Source organism: Liolophura sinensis, chromosome 8 (genome assembly GCF_032854445.1).
Source record: "Liolophura sinensis isolate JHLJ2023 chromosome 8, CUHK_Ljap_v2, whole genome shotgun sequence".
Lineage (NCBI taxonomy): Eukaryota > Metazoa > Mollusca > Polyplacophora > Chitonida > Chitonidae > Liolophura > Liolophura sinensis.
The window spans coordinates 51,179,957-51,202,580 of NC_088302.1; the positions used below are offsets into that span (position 1 = coordinate 51,179,957).

General features: G+C 37.0%; 1 protein-coding gene across 1 annotated transcript in view; it reads right to left on the reverse strand.

Moving 5' to 3' along the window:
- LOC135473647 (cGMP-dependent 3',5'-cyclic phosphodiesterase-like) overlaps nt 1-22,624 on the reverse strand; it is a 90,313-nt gene that overhangs the window by 47,107 nt on the left and 20,582 nt on the right. The window contains exons 4-6 of the mRNA XM_064753511.1: nt 21,501-21,604; nt 19,087-19,142; nt 14,374-14,433 (exon numbers count right to left, since the gene is read on the reverse strand). Of these exons, the coding sequence (XP_064609581.1) occupies nt 14,374-14,433; nt 19,087-19,142; nt 21,501-21,604 (220 nt within the window). The remainder of the gene's footprint in view (nt 1-14,373; nt 14,434-19,086; nt 19,143-21,500; nt 21,605-22,624) is intronic.

Here is a 22,624-nt window from a genome sequence, read left to right on the forward strand (position 1 = left end):
GATCTGCAGCCAGTCGCTATCCAGAGGATGTGAAGTTGATGTGAACTCTGCTGTTATTTATTGTTGCAATGTTGAACAGCCCTCCAAAACTTTGAGGCGTGACTGAAAACTGGGATTTTGCCATTTGGATGGTATTGCTACTGTTACATGTAACATTACAGTCGATAGCGTCAGGCATTTGCACTGGGAGTGGCGTGACTGACATGGGAGTATTTTCACTCAACGGCATTTTCACTTTCAGCATTTTCTGATAACACACTCGAAGCATGCAGGATAATGCTGATTTCACAGCGTTTTGAAACGGACCGTTTGGTGACATAACTCCGTACACTAAATTCATTGCGGTGGCCTGTCACAGACATAACGTCCATAATAGAAACCCTGGCATCAGCAAGAACTGTGGCAGTCATAACCCAGACGCAGTGATTCATGTACCCGCGGCTAAGTTTTGCATCGCGGGAAATATATCAGACATTATGGATCCGATCTTTTTTAGACCCATTGGTTGATCCCCATACCATGGTTTGTGGTCAACTGGGAAGTTCAGGAGAGGCCGCTGAAAGAAAGACTCGCAGGAAGAATTATCAGGTACGTATGTAAAAAAAAAAATTTTCTTGAAACCATTATTATTGCTTATTGTGTAGCATTCAAACGTCCCTATGGGCTTTAAATTATCTGTAACCTGATACTTTTCTTCTTTAAAATAAATGTTCGCTCCGACAGAAAAATAGCCATTTTGTTTCTTTGTTTATATTTGTCGTCTGCTTTATTCAATGTAAACAACAACCTCTATCCACCCATAGAACTACAACAGACCCGTCCAGAAGTCAAACGCTTCTGTCTCGTGATGGGGGGTATCTAACGACCTAGATAATGTGCAATTGGCATAGAGCCAAGCAGTGCATTGTATGTAATAAAAAGGAATTGAAGGGTAATATAATGTCAAATAAATGATAGTGACATGTGACAGAATATAGAATGATAAATGACTTATTTACGATATGTTTTCTTGTATACAAATTGAACATCTCCCTATTCAATTTTAACCAATGCAAAATCAGTAGAAGCATGTGACTGGAAAAAATATGACATCAGAATGCATGTGGAAATCAACACGTAAATATAATCCTAGTCCTTACAACTCTCAATGTCGATATACTTTCAGTAAATGCTGATAACTTTAATCAGATTACTAAATGGCTATAAAGCGGGGTGTGAAACTACAGGGGTGACTTAGCAGCATGTTGACAGGTTGGGCTTGAGATGAACTCACCCAATGTTTGAGAATGTCTTCTTTGCTCTTCTTTCACTGATTTATCAATAGATAAATTAAAGCGGTGAACATTATTTTTTTCTTTGTTCAGTACCTACATGTACACTGTACATGCGAGTCCGCCATTTTGAATCTGAGGCGTTTTAAATTCCAAGAGTTACTTCTGATATGAGCACACATAGACGAAGCGGATACCAGGTATGAATATAGTGGACGAACCTACATTACGTCATTTCATTCTCTGAATGGTTTCAACATACACTGAGTTTAGTAGATCACCTCAGGCCCATGCTTAAGCAATACCAGTCTAGCTTCACAGGATATGAGCAGGTCAGTGCCAAGATGCTAGTGTTCCGTATACAAAACCTTGTCTATCGTAGAACCCTATGATTGGATCGTTAGGTAACACAACTCTCATGCGTTTATAGTAAACTAATAATGAAAAAGCCTTTGACACAGTTTGCATCAATGAAACTTAGTTCAATGTCAACATCATGTAGGCCTATATAATGGATCCCAAGGTCATTTGGTTACAGTGCGATGTAGCTTATAAGGTGCTCAAAAAGTTCTCCTCATAATGGCACGCTATAGCGAGGCTACACTGTATCTGTATATACATACAAAGACAGCCATGGTGGCGATAACATGTGTTACGGACATCTGTCAAAACCAGTACCATCCATCCTGTCATTTATGTCATGCTTTCAAAGATAAAAGGCCATTGGTATAAATGTTCTTTCATCATTGCCTGGAAAAAGTCTGACCCCTACATGAACCAGTTCAACAAAAGATAATATGGCAGGTTATTTGGCAGGGAATTAAAGACCAGAAATATTGGGCAGGAAATACCATCAAAACTGAAATCCTAAATGAAAAAAAACCTTAACCAATATATAACTTTGGCACTAATGAATTGGAAAGCACTTGGTGAAACTGTAATGATATTGAATTTATGTCATTGTGTTTTAAACAGAAAATTTTTTCTAAGCGTCACTCCAGATGGATAAACACTATTTTACAATTAAAACTAATCAGTTGCCATGACATAACCCTATTAATTTTGTACTACATTAAGTAGGCAAGGAAAGGCAAAATTGCCACAAGGAAATCATGCGGCCATTTCAAGCTTCGATGTGCAAAGACCACATTACTCCAAACCAGCAATGACTACTATTGGCCATCCAGTTCTTGTTCTGTATAACTGTCTCACTTTGAAACTCTGGCCGTTAATGGAGTTGCTGGTAAGTAGACCTTCAGTGGTGAAGTGGCAACGTTTATGCTTAGTACAAGCCATATTGATTTGCAATCAATAACTGTCAGTTGATATCAGGTGTATATTGGATACCGATTACTCTTGTTCACAGAGCCATGTTCCAAATTGCTAGTCTGCATATGCTTGTCTGTCATCCAATGAGATCAAGGCTATTTTGTCTGTAACTGTAATATAATCTGAGATGACGATAGTGGCCAATGCATTATAAGACAGGTATAATATATTTTACCTGAACCATATGTAAACACACCTGGGGACACCCTGACCATCTTGGTGTTTTATACTGAAAGGTACACAAATGGCTCGATTCTGACGTACACTGTATGTGTACAAACAGTACTTGTCAAGAGAACATTATACAATACCACACCACAGAGTGAAATTCAAAATCATTTTAGCCGAACTTAATTGCTATGAGATATTTACTAAGATTAATAATGAAAGCCATTTGAAGCAAAATAAAAATATACAGAGCTTGTCGAAGAAATGCCCTCAATTTAAACACTTAAGCCTGTTGACTTCATCAAATTTTTACATGCACGTGTGTAAATATGCACATGCAAACACAGAAATTGAAGTCACCTCAAAAATGTTTGTACACCAATCACTAGTTCTTCCACAGAAAAAGTACACGCAAGAAAATTATAACATGAATATTATTTTATGTACCAATTTTAACACTCTTAACATTTCAGATTTAAATGCTACACTTCACTTGTTTGCCTCATTGTTAAAGCAGCTAAATTACACATGCAGCTTTATAGGCAGTCAAGTGCATACATTCAAAACCACTTTTTTAACTTTTTACGTGTACATTTCAATTAAAGTCCAAAGAATGACTTGGGTTGACATGATAAAAATCAAACTGCACCAAAACAGATCTTCAGGCTGTCTGAAACAGTAAGATGGCCACGTTTTATTGTTGATGAAATAGCTATCTTAATAATATATATTACACAATCTGAACAAGCATAGTGAATGCAAACTAAATCTGTTTGGAGTTCCAGTGACATGTACCAATTATATTTTAATACACACATTTGTATACAGCAGATTCCTCAATTAGTTCAACAACATCCTTGACTTCTTCATTAAAAGATATCTACGTGCATGGCCATAATGAATGCACATATTCATGTGCATATAAAATATGGCTTGTGTCAGTTGAAAAAAAGTCTTAAAGAAATTATGATGACTTGAAGTCAAAACAATGAGACTAAAAAACTGACATGGCAGAGTGTGTTGGGCAAAATATCTTTTCAATCACACAACAGTTCCGTCATGATTTAGACGGGAGCTGCAGTTTATGCTCTAAATCACAAAATCAATACAAGCTAGAGAAGCTGAAAGTGCTAATACCTATCCCAGTTCAGCTGGTGCTCTAATACATGTTCATCTGCTGGAATGTCTGGGGTGTAAAATGAAAGGTGTATTGGATCTGTACACAAATCTGTCAGGGAGAAACAGACAAACCGTGCAATGCCGGGGAATTAAATCCTCTTTTACTAAAACTCTTTTAAACAATAACTGTCTGGTTGTAGGCCCTTTACTGGGGATAATCCAGGTTCCATTTCCCAGGGGGTTGGGCAAAGTGGAAACGACTGCATGTCGCTGATTGAAATTTCTTTCACACTGTCTGTCCTCCTCTGACGGCTTTGATGTCCCCCAGAACCCTTATCCATTGATCGCAATTACGCCTCCAGCATCACTCTGACCTCAGGCATTAACCTTTACCACAGACCATCAGCCTAGGTATTTACAAGACTAATACATGTAAATAAGTTAAGCTTTTCATGAATACTTGCAATAAAAGCTTACCTTAATACTAGCTACAAAATTGTGTTCAAAGCCACAGACATGTTCAGACATAACCATCAGTTATTATTTCAAATTCAAGACAATGTTTTTAGAAACTACAGTAACTATGTGACAATGTAACCATCATCAACAATTCAGCCCACTGAGTCATGAAACAGTTTCTGGACTGCCATGCACAGTTTCTCTGTAGATAATGAAAGAAGCCTGATGAAAACATTAAAGGTACATCAATGTTTAAAAAAGTATCTTTAACACTTACACAGTTATATTCATTTATTTATTTATTTGATTGGTGTTTTACAACGTACTCAAGAACATTTCACTGTAATGCTGGCCACCATCATATACAAGTACGTGTAAGTGAAATATTCTTGAATATGGCATAAAACACCAATAAAATAAATAAATACAAAATGGACAGATGCTGTTCTGTTGACAAGAAAACTAAAGCGTAACATAAATTGAAATGTCACTGTTAGTAGAACTGCATCAAATAAGTTGGTAATCGGCTGACAGGTTTGTAGACATAGGCATACGCCAAGGGTCCCCAATGCCTGGCCACATCATCTATTCAATCAACTAACCGTTAACCTTTAAGGTCAGTATTCAAATCAAGTTCCCAAAGGCTCATTTTACGTCAGGAACCTGCATGGCAAGCGCTGCAGTTTCCACTGCACATAAACTGGACAGCCAACGATATTGTGAAAACACTCAAAAAAATAAATATAAACATGTATGTATGAGGTCCAACATTTTAACTACCAGTCACCAAGAAGGTAGAGAGAGCAGATGACAGGCTATTGAATAATGAGGTTTCAATTTTGTACCCAGTGCCTGCAGGCTTGACTGTGACTTAACAGAATAAAGATCTTTGTCAAGTTCCTTACATAGGGTGATGGTTTCCTTAATTCACACGTAAAACTAACCAATACTAAACTCATTCAATATTCTTGAGTAAAACATAAATTTCTCTTCATATATTAAAATAAGTGTAAATGAGTTCATGTTATAGCCCAACATGAATACACTGTAACTGAATTTATATTAACACAATTACTTCCACCGCTCAGGAATCAGACTGTTGGTCTTCTGTTATATAAGATATAACTGAAAACATACAGCATTGAGAGTAAGGCCAGAGCAGCGACGATAGTGTGATACCTGGCAAATAGTCACACGTATCCGGTGAAATACAACCTCTTGTCAATTTACCTCAGTCAGTGTTTTATTTAATTGTTCATGTAAATGTATAAATAGTAGCAATTTACACTCCTCCCTAGCACCATGGCTTAAAGCAGAATTAGATAAAAAAAAATATGCAGTGATGATGTTAACTGCAACTTACTGGACGTCACTCGTCTGGAATTACTAAAAATGCTGTGTTGTCATCACATGTAACATACAATCACATTAAAATAATGCAAAAGGATCTTTAGTTTGACATTTCAAGTTTTAACTTTTAACTTCACACTTGGATTAGTTACCTGTTCTAGTTTGAAGTTACAAGTTCAACTTATAACGTTTAACTAAAGGCCTCTAATAAAATTTGCCATGACTTCATAGTGACATTGGCTGAGCATAACAAAAGTCTTATAAGCTTTGGAGGCCTGCACCAGTCTGATCATATAATCATCATATACGGTAGTTGATGCTTGGACAAAGTGGCTATGAATCTCAGAATACTTCACAAAGCACATATACCTACTAAAATATTACAGATAGACTAATATGCACTACTGCTCACTTCTCACCTGAACTTCATGTTCACTGACAACTCATCCCTAAAGAAACGGCACATACAAATACATGCATGCGATCTGATACCTTGGATATTTAAAGATAATGTCCACATAATTAGTATGTAGAGATAAGTCTTTACACAAACATCATAAAACAGGCCTTCAGCTAACATCAAGGTCTGCTATAAAGTACGCTATATTTTCTCATCAACCAGGGAATGAGATGCATGCTTGGTACTGGCAAGTGTGAATTGGAAGCCGGCGAGCCCCACCAACATTATCCAACAGACTACTACAGCAGTGATGATTATTCCAACTTGTGACATGCCAACATTTCTTTAATTGATCAAAGTGACATTTTACAAGTGTTTAATTTACATGAATTTTACTCACTTGATTGCTATTTAAAGCCATATACTCAAAAAAATTTTCACTTACATGATGGCATTCATTTATTTGATTGGTGTTTTACGCCGTGCTCAAGAATATTTCACTAACATGACAGAGCATTATGGTAGGAGGAAACCGGGCAGAGCTCAGGGGAAACCCATGACCATCCGACGCAAGGCCGGAGAGGAAGTCAGCTTGAGTTGGACTTGAATTCACAGTGATCGCATTGGTGAGAGGCTCCTGGCTGGGTAACTTCGCCGTGCTAACCACCTCGGCCATGGTGGCCCCTGGCATTAGATTTCATTTTTGGTGGAACCCAGATTGAACCAATGACCTTTGACAAACTGCAATCAAACTTGCCCATGTGTGATAAATACATATATATGCACATCACAACAGTTAAAGACAAGTGGTTTAGTCCGCACCAACGGCCACACAAGTGCAAGTTATAGACAACTTACTGTCACCATTCACCCATGATCAGGGCAAGATGGTGTACATGTCTGTATTTCAGGTTTGTTAAATTATATGGCTGGTGGGCGTCATTGGAATACTGTATTTTATTCATGCATAATTGTCAACATTAATTAAATTTCATTATAGCACTGACATCTGAAATATGCACGTGTACCATTAAAAGTGGAGAAAACATAAAAGTAACCTACAGCTCAGATGAAAGAGATTGAAAAGTTAGTTATAAATATGTTCTCTTTTTTTCTTTTTCATTATATATCATTATAGCACTGACATCTGAAATATGCATGTGTACCATTAAAAGTGGAGAAAACATAAAAGTAACCTACAGCTCAGATGAAAGAGATTGAAAAGTTAGTTATAAATATGTTCTCTTTTTTTTTTTTTTTTTTTTTTTTTTCATTTTTCTTTAATGAAAAAAAAGCCATTTGAAAACTAGTGTTTTACGGTGGGTATTTGAGAGTGTTTCTTGGCATGCATGTATACTGTTTATTATTAGGACATGGTAATGTTCTAAATGAAGATGTAATGCATCTTCATTTAAAAGACCAGACATAAGTGGGAAAGTCTGACAGCAACCTACGGATGGTCGTGGGTTTCCCCCAGGCTATGCCCTGTTTCCACCCACCATAATGCTGGCCACCGTCATATAAGTGAAATATTCATGAGTAGGGCATAAAACACCAATCAAATAAATAAATAAATAAATAAATCATGTAGAACATTAATAAATATGTTTGTGTTAGAATTTTGTCCTTTCAGCTAAGAGATGTGTTCAATGTAAGATTTAATCATATATACATTTTAATATGTTCATAAATATTATAATTTAGATAAAATAGATGTGTTAGGATACAAACAACAAATTTACATTGAAATAAATTCAACAGACATGCATCACCTCATTTTTCAAACATTATTATGCAAAGATAAATATGAAGAGGTGGTCCCAAATACCCACCATATAAAAGTATTTTCAAGTACTTTTTCGTCTTGAAAGAAAAAATATGAATATTAAAAATCACATCATGCTTTTTTATTTGCTATTTGCATCACTTTTATGTTTTCTTCTCCTTTAAATAGACCATCAGAAATGATAATCCAAGAAGCATAAAGGCAAAGCATCACTCAAAACATAATTAGTGTTCTCATTCTTCTTTGTGGAATATATCCTTTATACATGTAGATATATATACACACACATTTACATCAGCTAGTAGAAACTGGCTCATTTTGATTTACAAATTATAATACTGCCTTAGTGACCTTTGCAGTAAGCCCCAGTGAGTTACATACAGTCTGATATCAACATACATCTATGTGACATAAAAGATTACAGTATAAGACATAACATGCATAACATGCTATTTGTGTGTAGTCATGGCGGTGTGATGAAACCACGATAGGCTTACAATATAATTGCATACTGACATCACACGAAAATGTCACAAATTATGACATTAAATGGATCAGCCACCTTTACTGATAAGGTCTATACCATGAGTGTAACACTCATATACACAAACGGATCATAAAGCCATTGTATGGTAGTCTACCAGAATAGGTGTAAACCAAGGCACAACAAGTGGATTACAGTCACCTACAGGAATAGCTTATCTGTACTAGTATATCACAACAATATATGCAGACCGAACTGTTCAATGGAAATGTACATGTATGTAAATGAATGTTTATAAAGCACTCAACCAAAACTCTGATCAGGCCTGCGGCCATAAGGGTCAAGATAACATGTGCATGCCATTTTGTGTGCACCACAACTGCTTGTATAACTGTATATGTGCATCGGCATAGGTATAATTAACTATATGTAGTAACAAACACACAACAAAATGGGACCAAAGTCCACATTGAATTTTACCAACATTATTACTTACTCATGATGAATGTTATACTTACACATGAACATCTGTGGTGTAGTTATATGTACATGCATATAAGGTCAGCCAAATGCACATATATACGGTACAACCAGCTCAGTACAAAAAAACAAGGCTGCACTTCAATAACAATATAGGCTTTTGATCATTTACACGCAAATGGAAAGACAGTTTAACAAAATAACTTATTTGTACATACTTGCACCTTGCATCATTAAAAATTATGCCCATTGTTATAGTTTATTTAACTTATACTTATCAATATTTCCCAACTACAAAAAGGAAAAAAAAACATTTCTGGTAACTGTAAACAAACCAAACACATTAAAAAAACCCAGAATTATAATGTAAACATGTATGCTTACATGGTTATTCTCTAACAACATGATGCATTGCAAGCATGATAAGAGTACTTACGCTGACATTGCCCATGGTGCTTTCCCGCACTGAGTGACCGCACAAGGAGAGCTACAGGTGCAGTGCTGTGATTCTCACGGCAGGGGACCAGGTAGCTGACCCACCAGGGATCCTTTGTCTGTACACTAAACTCCTTCCACTCAGGCGCAGAACGCAGTCAAGAAGTTGAGATGAAAGGACTCAAAATCCCCTTAAACAGTCATTGTGGAAGCTGCAGACACCTAAATATGTTCCAGTATTTCCCCTTGTGCGAGCACTGAGAATGTTCCGTAGAGTGGAAATCCCCCCAATGTTGCCTCAAACCACACAGGCACAACCCTTGTTTAACCAGATGGTAGGTGCATAGCTGTTACCACTCGTAACTTTTGTGTTCTATCTTTGCACAATGAAATGACTTCTCCATATGCCATTGGAGCTTGCCAGTGAGGTTTCACACCTCTCGTATCAGTGTTTTCAGGGAAATGTGATCTGACTGACAGTTGAGTACACTCAAGGAGTGATACTTCCACGTGGTGCACTGGTAAATCTCAGCCTGTACTCACTGGCTTACAACCCATAATTTACACTTGCTAGAATTGTGATAAGCTGCAGCTTAAAGATAGCCTGTAGTACCTACAGCAGAACTAGCCATGAAATGAGATGTACAGCTCTCGATTTTCTCTGGACCATCCACCAGGAGAACAACATACCCATAACCGCCAGCTACATGTACAAGCAGATTCCATACGCACATGGGCATTTACTTTCCTCATACCACAAACTGCACAGGGCATTCCAATCTCGATGAAGTAGCGAATGCATTTTGCCCCCCCTTCCTATACAGAATGAGAGGCAAAGCTAATGACATCCTGGATAGCAATGCATTTGACAATGATGAAACAAGATGACCATGCAAAATTGAGGAATCAAATCTTGAAGGTAAATTCCGAGATTGGCCAGGAGGGTTGCCCGGGGTAGCTGCCTGAACTGAACACCTTGGTCCAATCACATCCCAGTTGTTACGACACTGGCCCTAGTGGTCATAGCAGGCTAATGATTGAAATTGCAGCACGTAGAGCACATGACGTCCATAGTCGACGGGGGCCTTCCCACAAAAATGCCAGGACAGGGGTATAAGCTGACTTAGTGAGAATCAATGCTGACAAAATCAAGTTGACCCGCGAATTGTTGGATGAGACGGGCTACTCTATCAAATCGATCTCTTTACAATATTCCCCTGTTCGTTGTCTGCAGGCAGCTAGCCAGGGAAGATACTCAAGCTGAAGGCGGCAAAGGCTTGCCCATTCTCCTTGGCCTATGACAACAGATGTATTCGCTTGATCATACGGTGGGACTGATGATGAGCGGAGCTTCAGGCTGAACGCCCAATGTGCATCGCGACACTGGGACCAGTGAGGCCGATGAATAAGAGATGGGCATCCTCCACTGGCAGGCAGTGCCTCCGATCTATAGGACAGTACACAGCAGGCTCGGCTAGCTCCCATGAACACCAGCTGATACTGGCATGCCACCCCATGTCCACCAGACGAAAGAAGAAAATCTGAACTGCTCAACGCTGGCCCAGTTCATGCCTGCCTAACAAGCCCTGATTGATTTGATCTAGCTGTATTTTAACCACTTGGCACATTAGCTGCCATTGAACAGCCATATCTGCACACATGCAATTATAGTTCCTTATTATTCTTCTGCATTTCAAGGGCTCAGTCAGGCAGTTACAGCTCACAGTGCACTGTGAATACATCAGTGCCAGTGGATGCAGTTTAACACGACAGTACAGTAGTTAGAGTGTGAGACACCCACAGTTCAAGGCTGTACTGTATGGCCATAGGTGCTGAATTAGGTGGATCTTAACTAAATAGTAACTCTACACCATCTCCAGTAAAGTCAGCATGGTTTATCAATCCTTTTACCTCAAATTGTATTTATCATGATATTCAAGCTTGTCCACGAAGAGCGATACATATTAATTCATTCCATTTATATATATACAGGTACATGAATGTTTGAGGGTGTAGACTACTGTAGCAGATGTATGATTGCAGACAAAGGTATAGGAGTTTAATAACATACAAATATATATACATGTACATACATACAGCCTATTTAGGGCATGCTATTAAAAGGATCAAATTAACAACAAAATCCTTTTCTTAGTGAAAAGATTTTTAATTATGCTTTCCACTCTACAATAATGATCAACATCAGAGTTAAGCCCAGGCCAATCCATACTCCAACAGCAGCTGGTTACATTAAATTCTACAGAACACAAAGCCATGTGCCACTGTCAATCTCTCTGCATGTTCGGGTATTGACCCTAAGCTGCAGGCTACAGATCACAACAACATGTCTGTTTGACATGAAATGAGTTTTTCTCAACATTCATCCAAAGCCATTCCTCTCCATGTCAATTAATGAGCAAGTCTCTTAACCTGAGCGCATACCATCTATCATCCTTCCTAAAGTGCTGGCCCATTTAATGGCAGGAATGGGTAGGGCATATCAATAAAACAACGACATACAACTCAGCCCAACCCATTGAGGAGATAATGGACACAAGACTACTGCAGACAAAAACAAGCTAGCGCTCAACAGCAGAAAGGATCAGAACAAATACCATGTACATCAGATAAGAAAAAGACACACATGCATGCAAATTCATAATAGATGTGACGTTTTTTGTACTGGTAAGGTATTTACCAATCAAGAGAAAGAATGACTTTTAAAGTGCTTTGGAAATACATACTGTAATGTATTGCCCTCAATGAACTTGGTATTAATTCAGGAACATTCAGGGTAAATACTGGAACATGCAACTTATACAATGAGAGCAGAGTACTATGTCCAATCTATGTCCAAATTTTCCTTCCGGTCTTCGACAGAAGTGTACATGTAGGTGTATGAACACCTTTCAAAATACTTAACAAAAAATACCATAACCTACATGTAGTACACAGCAACAATGTCATTTATATTTTATATAATACATGTATTAAATTAAACAAAATTAAATAAAATTTTGAAGAAAGCTTCTTTCCATGTATTTAATGGAAAACATAACCTGGTACATTGTGCTTTATCTTCTATATGATACAGGTAATTAGACAAAGTTTAAATAAAATTTTGAATAAAAAAATATAGGTTTTAACAAATATCTTGACTGTAAGCAATTAATCCTAGAAAAACTAGAAAAATACTTGCGACCTGAGATAAATTTACTTCAAGAACACGTCACTATAGAAGTATATATCATTCTTCCACTCATCATCCTTCATATTTAGTGAAATTCAGCAGACAATGAAAGGCACTTTGTGTTTGCACATTCCCAGCCAATGACAAAACAGAAACTTGATGGCTAATATAAGTCTGCAATATGCAATAAAATCACATGAACAAACAATGTTCCTAGGACGTTCAAAACTGGATATGGCATCTGCCTAATTCATTAGATCGATGGGTGATTGGCTTATGTCAGCCAAAGCTCCAGCTTTGGTGTATCTCAGCTCTATTAAGTCATGCAAGCAGAAGCCTGTTAAATAGAACAGACTTCCTGTCCAACAGTGTGGGGCTCGTAACAACAGATCCTGTCATGTTCCCAAACTCGGCAGCCACCGGCTCGCTTACGCATCTAGAGAAAATGGGGCTGGATGAAAACGAGCAGTACAGTCATGCAGTGATACGTAGGCACATTTTGCCATAGTTCAGAGTTGTACATGTAAAGGTACCGTGTAATACATGTACTTTCTGGTCACTTCGTATTTCCTTTTTCCCATGCATGGTGAGTGTGTTAATCTCACTGTCCATCTCACATCTCACCCTTGAAGCAGTATAACAATACATACACACATGCTTAGTATACTTAGCATTTATTTTGTGTCTAACTAACCCTAGATTATTTCATTCCAATATGCAGTTTTCACGTTACAAAGCTAAGATGATAACTTAATGATTTTGTCATTTTAACGAAGGCCTACCTACATTTGCCTATCTAATATCTCATGTTGGTTTATGTGTCTCAGGAATACCAGAATTTCACTTTGAAACAGTACTGAAATTCTTGTCAGCTATGAGCACCAAAATTGCATTTACAGACACATGCTTAATTTCACAGATTGGGCCTTCTGGTCATCATTTTTATCTAAAGTTACAGTACATACTTTTCATTCACTTCAAGAAGACTTCATGGAAAGATGTAATGATTTTAAGATGTTTTGTACACTTTGCAGCACATAATCAACATGTACTTCCACAGCCAGGGCTAAATATCACGACTTAGTGAGGCAGGTATCAAAATCCCAACATGCAACTCTACAGTTATCATATGATTAAATGATAAGACTGACTTCAATGACCCAGGATGCCCCATGGATGAGCTGTAGGTCATTCAGTACCCACAAATACTAGAAACTCTGTTCAATACTGCACGAACAAGATGAAATACATCCGTACGTGAGGCTCAGATCAAATAGCACACATAATGAGGCCAGGTCCCATTTGGTGACGTGAGCATAAAACATTAACCAGATATCAATCTATACCCTAGACACTATGAATGCTTTGCTTATTTGAATGTATGTACATCTAGAAGGTACAGGCTTTTGGGGTAAATGTATTTTAAGTACAGGGCAAGTCAGAATTGAGCAATAAACACCATATACATACACAGCAGAAATAGGTTTAGATTATTTCAAAATCCTGAGCACTTCACACAATATTTCTGCAGTTACATACACTTCGATGTGAACAGTTCTATTTGTTTTTTGTTTTTTTTTTATGATATACTACATTTCATTTGCTTACTAAGACAAAACAGTATCTCATCTACTTTATCTAGAAACAAAGAGAAGACATATATATATATATATATATATATATATATATATATATATATATATTTTCATTTGGCCAAGGTATGCACAGGACATTGTGTACAGAGAAACACTCTGATATGACAAGGGCCATATACGTCCAAATTAAAATCCACAAAACATCACAGTATGGTATGTTGTTCACAATTGCTGATAATCCCAGAAATATCACACAGTATGAAAACAAAAATGGAGAAGAAGTTGTTAAAACTTCAAGATTACTTACCTGCTCTTCTAAAAAATTAACACAGCACTCTTCGTCTGCAGATAGTTTATCACAGGAAGTCTGAAAACATACATGTACATGTATTCAGAATAAGAACAGAGTCAGGAAGGAAGACAAGAATTTATATGATTAATATTTATCTCAACAATACATCACCCGGTCTGTTTTGAGGATGAAGCAAACCACTGCCACTCCCAATGGGCTGATAACTAAAGGCGAGCTTGAGTTCAAAATTTAAAACTTTGTTATGATGCATACTTTACTGCATGTAGTTTTAATGGGGATTCTTACATCTTGTTAAACATACATATTCCAATTTTCAGCATCAAAGCTCCAAAAAAATGTTAAATCACTTAAATTCCAAATGCTGATAATGTCAAAACTTACTTTATTGAATTGGCCACTAGTATGTGGTACACCTTTGGAAATATTTTTTTTTTTCAATTTTCTTTGTGGTTTAGTACTGTAAGTCCTGATGTAAAGCCACAGTATGGGCATTATAGGTCAAAGGTTAGTGGCTTTGCCTTACTCAGTCGTGACACCTTTGCCAGCTTCCATATAGCTTATACATGTATAACAACCATAAATCTTAGATATAGCAGAAGAGACAACAAATGGGAAAACTTACACTAGCTGTGTATTTTAGATTGGGAATGGCTTACAGTGACACAAGTAAGGCTGAAAGCAATAATGTATTATTAAACGAAATCCTCTTTTTATGTATCCATTACTTTTTAAGTGAAAACCGATTTTCCAACATTTACATGTACTAGTTTCAAAATAATGGGAAAAAGCCAAAAATCTTTCTGATAGCTTAGCAGCATCTCCTTATAATCTAGTGTGATAAGAATGATCTCTGTTTAGTCATGCTTGCCATGATAAATATATGTTATATTCCACCATCAGAATAGATATCTATTACAAAAAAATAAAAAAAATGACATTAGGCTGGCCAATACAAATAGCCTAGGTGTGATGTTTTAGACTGAACGCATTATGGTAAAAAGTATTAAGTCTGAGACAAGTGTTTTATAACGAAAAAGGGGTTTTGCAACTGACTCCCTGGATGAATCTGTAAACTGAACATGTTCATAAAAAGCCATACATGTCCCACATGTGACAACAAATGGATGAGTCCATATTCCGTTGGTTTTATTTTTCTCGCCAAAGAGCATTTCATCAAACATCAGTGTTGTGCTGTTGAAATCAATTGTAACTCTTCATGCACTAGAGGCTGCAGCTGAACACACAAAGTCAATAGTGAAGAATAAATAGAAAAGGTAATCCTACAGACAGAAAAACAACAGAAACAGCTAGTATAATTGGACCTACTTTCCTGCTTTGTGAATTCCAGGCACTTGTGTTAATTCACAAACAGCTCACGTTAAAAAGCTGTGTGGTACAGAAACACACATCTGAAGCTAAGAGGGTGAATGGCAAGAAATATAGAATCAACGGAACTCGGATTAAGTCAAGGTGTGAAAGTCTTAAAGTATATGTCATGTGAAGCAACGACGACACTCTACCATGTACATATATCTGACAAAACTCCGGCATAAAGAAAAGACAAGAAAACAATAGATAGCATGATGCCAGCAGCATAAATTTTAACACTTAGAGTATTTAATATTTGATTGGTGTTTTATGCCATACTCAATAATATTTCACTTACACAACTGCAGCTATCATGGGAAGAAAGAGGAAATCCCAGGCAATCCGTAGATAAGCATATCTACCCTAAAATAAGCATAAGATTCAAAATATCCAACCCGCATCGCAAGAGAAATAAATTCAATCAAACCTCAGATATTTGAAAATTATGAAAGCAGCCATACTGTAGGGGCAAGTCAGTTACCACTGGAACTCTTTTAACACTAAGGCAAACAAAATGGGCTGGGCCCACATACTCCAGATTCAAACAGTCAACCTCAGCCTGAGAACGGAACATTGAAAATTGCAGTCCTATGACTGGTAAAAAAAATGAGACATCAACTGACACTTGGCTGTCTGCACATGGCTCTCATACGTGTGCACATATAGTTGTTTCCAAAAAACTAGAACTGATTGTATACAGACTGCAATTTTTACAAGAATCCAAGAAAATGTTACTTTTGAGCACTAGTATTAAGTGTCTTTTCCTTAAAAGCAGGGGAAGAACCAACATAAGCTGAGTTCATGTAGCCTGAAATGATTTGAAAATATAGATTTAATACCTTATCTTTCTCTCATGTGCACTATATTTCTTTTTTTTTTTTTTTACCCTTCATTTTTACTGTTTTTCTTTTTTCCACCATAGAATACATTTGGCGCAAAGTTCTGTGACCACTGCAGAGCCTTGCTTGAGGCTTTTGTGGTGTTTCCATAATGAAATCCTCCCTCATCATAAATTGATGTGTGTATTCACGAAGGATGTGGCATATAAAAGGGTTGAGAAAGCCAACTGTTTGTTATCATAGTGCATCCCAGTGATTTTCGTAGATTTACTACTAAATAATTTACATACTGAAAGCTTTTGATCATCCATGTGGCAGACAGAGGGGACCAAGAGAGAACCTCAGAGCAAACTAATGAATCATTTATTCATGGAAGCTCACACAATATATCTACGCAGCCTACAATTACATACCTTTACTGCGATTACCTGGCATTACCTAAGTATATTATTCTTTTCCTTGTTTCGTCTGGATGCATCCTGAAATTATCTTCTCATTTATTTTACATGATTTACATGTCCATGTAATAGCCCAGTGGCACAATGTTGTTATTGCCTACTACTTTGTGGTACATTGTGAGAATGGAAGTAAAGTATGCATATTTGGGAGGAGCACTTGTATATGACACGTCACAGATTTCTTTGATAAAAGCTATTTGCATGCCGTTCCCTACTGTAAAGCAAATACTGCTAGTAAATTTAGGGTGAAGTTTCAATGAAACATATTAGGGCTTTAGTGGTACACATGTACAATGTAAACATAAAAGGTGGGAGACAATACAATGGAATAATTTCCACCATCTTTTCTCCTAAATGGACAAATGTTGGTAAGGCATGTTTAGCAGGTAGCCTTGTCCGCTCATATTAAACATGACAGATATGAGAAAATAATATGCAGGAGATTTCACTCTATCTGAGCAGTATGTCTGTTTCTGGGAATTTTGGCAATCAACAAGACCAATCAAACAGCATGAAATTTGTAAATAATTTCCAAAATGGTGCCATATTGTTTAAGTCATGTGGTTTACTACATGTAGGTCATACATGTATGATATACCTTTCTGACTGCTAGCGATGAAAAAATCTGCCTAGCATGTCTGGGATCTAGGTTGCATATACCGCAAAAAAGTTCTTCCCTATCAGCGAACATATCCGTCCGGTATGTCGATAGCTGTACAGAACTTTATTCTCAGATTAAAAAAAGGGCCTTGATGACAAAAATCATATCATGTCATGTTGTTTTTTGGACAAAGCCATTGAGAGATGTGCACATTATGTTGCAAAAAAAGCAACAAAAAAAAGAAAACACTGTAACAGTCAATCGTAAAATTTCTTCTATTCCTTTTTATTTAGTAATTAAAGGCTGATAACCATTCATTTTAAAATAGATGGGGTCAAGCGACTAGACTTTTACCACTTCTGGTAGCCTGATGTCTATGAAGTTCATGATAATGGTAAAAACCACAAAAAAAAACAATGTAAAGGAATGTTCTGGATTTGAACCCTACACTGCCAAGCATCATTTACAATTGGCCAAGTACTGAAGATTAAAATAGAGATTAGGTTGCCCTGATCTGCTGATACTAGAGGACCAAAGACAGAAATAATACACTGTTGTGAAGTTGGTGCCCAAGAGCAAAAGACTAAAAGAATACAGTGTCCCAGAGCTGATCACTGTTCCCACCGTAAACTGTAGTCAATGGTTTCATGCAGTCTGGCACAAAGCTCTTGTGTTATTTACATAGGATGGTTCTGTCAAATTTCTGTTGGTTTTTTGGTCAAAACATGAAAATAACACAAAGTACAAAAATAATTCTTGCAGATTTGTAATCGTTATTTCAATAGGCACCTGATAGTGTGTTTGTTTAATGATTTTAAGAAGTTTTAAAAATTGACCTACTTTTGAGCCAAGTTTATTTGCATACCAAACTAAAAGTTTTTTACAATATGGGTAGGGTGATCCACCTAATCCACTTTTGCAAACAAAAAGCTTATCTCGATAGGTTATTCCATTTTGCAGAAGATTTTTCACCTTATCAATAAAATTCAAAATGGCTGCTAAATCACACAACTGGTAAACAGTACAAAACTTTAAAAGATGCTTCATACGTTCCTCAGGCTCCAAAGTTTGGTTTTTCCACCTTTACCAGTTTTCGAGATATTGCAAATTTTACAAGTTGACTAAGAACAATAATGTGAACGATTTTCAAGAGGTGGGCCTCTAGGATACTAACAGGGACCACTAATAAAAACATTGAACTCCAGTCCAACTATAAATAACTAAATAAATAAACTGCAGGGGAAGATTGTAATATTAACCCAGTCGATGCTCTTTATGTCTTACATGTAACTTGAAAGGCTGAAGACTTAGTTATGTTGTCTGTGGTTTAACATAGGAAATGCTATCAGCTGCTACATGAGAGTGGTATTAAGCATATACACATAAACATATCTTTTCATGCAGAATACAGATGAGGAAAACCAAAGGATAATATTCTCACCAGTAAGACAGCCAACACTCTCTTTGTCTGTGTATCCAACAAGGGTATGGACAGAGCTACAAACATAAAGAATATTCACATACATTCATACTTTAATACATGTACTCTATCTATATGTAACTATACAGTGACTTACATTCTACTAAACTAAAACACATATAAAGTACATTTGGTTTAAACACACTCCTCAGTAAGATGTGGTCTGGCTTTCTGGCCATACATGACTGAGGTCATGTCTCTGAAAATAGCATCATGTACACATGCAAATTCAGCATGCATTCAGGGTTGCCACAGATATTTCATAAATCCATCACTTTTCATGACCAACCTTTACAATAATTCATTACTACCATAAACAGGACAGAATCTGACAGCCAGTACTGTACCATTAAAACCTTAAGAGTTCAGATGTTTCATCATCCAAATGAAGTAATAAAGAAATGAAAATACAACCGGGTAATGTAACAGTTGCCAGCCACCACAGGTGACACAAACGCGCTACCATCTGGTTTGTCTGGCATGAATTAGACTGACATCCATAGAACAATAGTAGTATTCGTGGAGTATGTGTCACCGTTTTGCAGCCTACAGTAGATAAATTTGTATAGCCAGATAAAGCGATACAAAAGGACCAAAGGCTGTGAGAAAAAGTACCATGCAGTCACGCCAGTATGATTGTGAGTGGCCAATATTGACCAGAACAGTCAGTTGCTCAACACTGGTGAAAGCAGCAGTCAAGCTACTGACTGTTCTTCACTTCAGCTACTGAGCTGTATGAAAGTTCTTCCTACAAGTGTTGTTGTTACAAGTGAAACAACAGGAACAACAAAATGAACCTGTCAGTAAAGATCAACTTGGCTTGCAAAGGCACATGTTTTCCTGACATGTTATGTTTGGTGAAAGAAAATGAATACACCACACAAGGTACCTACAATTTATTTATTTATTTGACTGGTGTTTACGCCGTACTCAAGAATATTTCACTTATATGACGGCGGCCATATATGGTGGGGGCAAACCGGACTTAGCCGGGGGGGAACCCACAACCATCCGCAGGTTGCTGGCAGACCTTCCCATGTACGAGTTACCTACAAACATACATACTTCCAAAAAATACACATGGACAAAGAAGTCATACTTCCTTATATTTACTTTACTTGGAGTAGTGCCAGAGTTTTACCACAACAAATACCAGACATAAATATTCAAGCTGCAATTTTGGCAGTCCCACTTTTATTCCCTTGGACTACATGTAGGTATTTTTAATATATAATTATATAAAGTTTCACTGTACAAAATATTTTAGACACTTGTCAGACAGTGGCAGTCCTGTAGACCAAAGTAACATTCAAGATACCATACATTATATAATCAGCACTAGCTGCTAAGCTGTTTACCTTCATAAACTACAATATCTACACATGTACCAGTATATGTAACACACAAAGGAACTGTATATAATCTGTGAAATAGTACAATCTTGTAAATCACCCATAAACACGAGAAATTATTTATTATGGTTTTATGGTGTCCACCACAGGTCTGCCAGCGAAAAATAATTTAATTATAAATGCCTGCCTGTCCATAAGGTCAGCAAAGGACATGATTATGTGAAACAATGGTAATGTACATTTACTATGACGTACATTTATAGACAGTCCTTAACTGCACATTGTGATAAACAGATGTTTGCAGTTAATACGCAACTTGAGTTACAGATATGACATTTCCCATCACAAACACACACCCCAGAGTACAGGATTCAATAACAGAATCATGCATTCATAACAGGGTGTGATCCAGGACAGCAGACAAAGCACACACTAGCATATATGCATGTACATAAATGTCAATGAGACTGACAAGCCTGCATCATTATGTCCACTTCACAGTAGAGTTACTGCAGAAATACTTCACATACACACACACTAAGCTTATGATCAATCTTGGTGACGGCCAGACATCATATCATTTACAACTGGTCAACTAAATCAGCTAGATAAATACAAGCCTTAAGTTACAAGGAAATTAAAATCGATAAAAAGAGAAAATTCAAATGAGACATTTATAGTGACTGTATTGACCTGTTAAATGTGGTGCTAAACAGTGTCGAACAAAATGTCATCTGCGTGTGGTTTTTCCATATACTATGAATGACCTAAAATTTTGTCCATGGCCAAGTGGCTCACTTATTCTGAGGGTTCTACAATTTTTAGAAATGTGTTTTCATGTTTGATTGGCAGGTAGAACAATATCCACGTAGACAAATGTAAGTTCAATACCAACAGTTTTATTGTATGACATTTATCTGCCTTTAAACATGCATTCTTTAGGTGAAATTTTAGGTGATTTACAGACCCCAGGTAAGAAGGTGTTGTACCTCTGATCTGCTTAGACAAATATGTCAGGCTTACCAAATGGTTTACCGGCTCTGGTCACCTCCAAAAGGTTCCGCAAGCAAAGGTCATCAACTTCTCCCAGTTTTACCAATACCTTCTTCTTACTGTTGTAAGATTGCCTGAAAATAAGAAAAGAAAATCACACACATGATAATAAAATCAAGAACATGTAAATCTGTATACAACAGCTTCCCCTGCCTAACCCATCATCACAACCACAGACACCCCCTATATGAATGGACCTGAGGTATGTGTACATGTATGAATCTAAAGTTGTATATCTACATGTACATGTACATGTTCAATAGATGTCCTTGCCTATGGGTATTAACAACAATGATGGGTATAAACACATGTGGTTTGATCCACCTTGGAATCCTTAGGAAACATAAGTCAATTTTATGTAAAACGGCTAATTTTGGGGAGGTCTTAAAGTTTGACTTAAGTCAGAAATGGCTTTGCAGAATCAACCCGAGACACAGACACTACAAAACCTTACATGAAAGGCAGACTGAACCAACTGCAGATAAATTCAACACAATTCTGATTATGTACTTGCAAGTACATGAACAGTGCCTCAGAGTTGACTAACACTGCAAATAAACACTGTGACAACAAAAAAATAAGAAGGCAGAAAGTCAAAGATCAAGAGATAAAGTTATTACACGTGTTGATCTGAGTATCATATAGGCATAAATCACTTTCACTTTTCATAACATATGACTTATTTATGAATTGCAGTTTCAACATTCGATTTCACCCATCATTCCAGGATACAAAGTTACATGAACAATAAATCAGCTTTGCACCTACAGTACATGTACGTTACCTTCTTAAACCAGATCCAGAAAACTTTTCAATAAAGTCAAATGAATTTCACACAGCTAGTACGGTGAAAGCTTGTTACCTGGTCCCCTTGTTAAGCACTCGTGTAGTATATGAAATACCTCACTCACTAACAGTCTACCAAGCTGGGGAAATGCAGGAACATGTATAAGTGTGGCAAATCAAAGCCAGATGCTATATCAGCATACAGTTACAAAAGGATAACATCAATATTCATCATTCTGGGCCAGCAAGCAAACAAAGCTACATGAGTACAAGCAACTTTGTTACTGTCCAATAATTTCCCTCAAGTG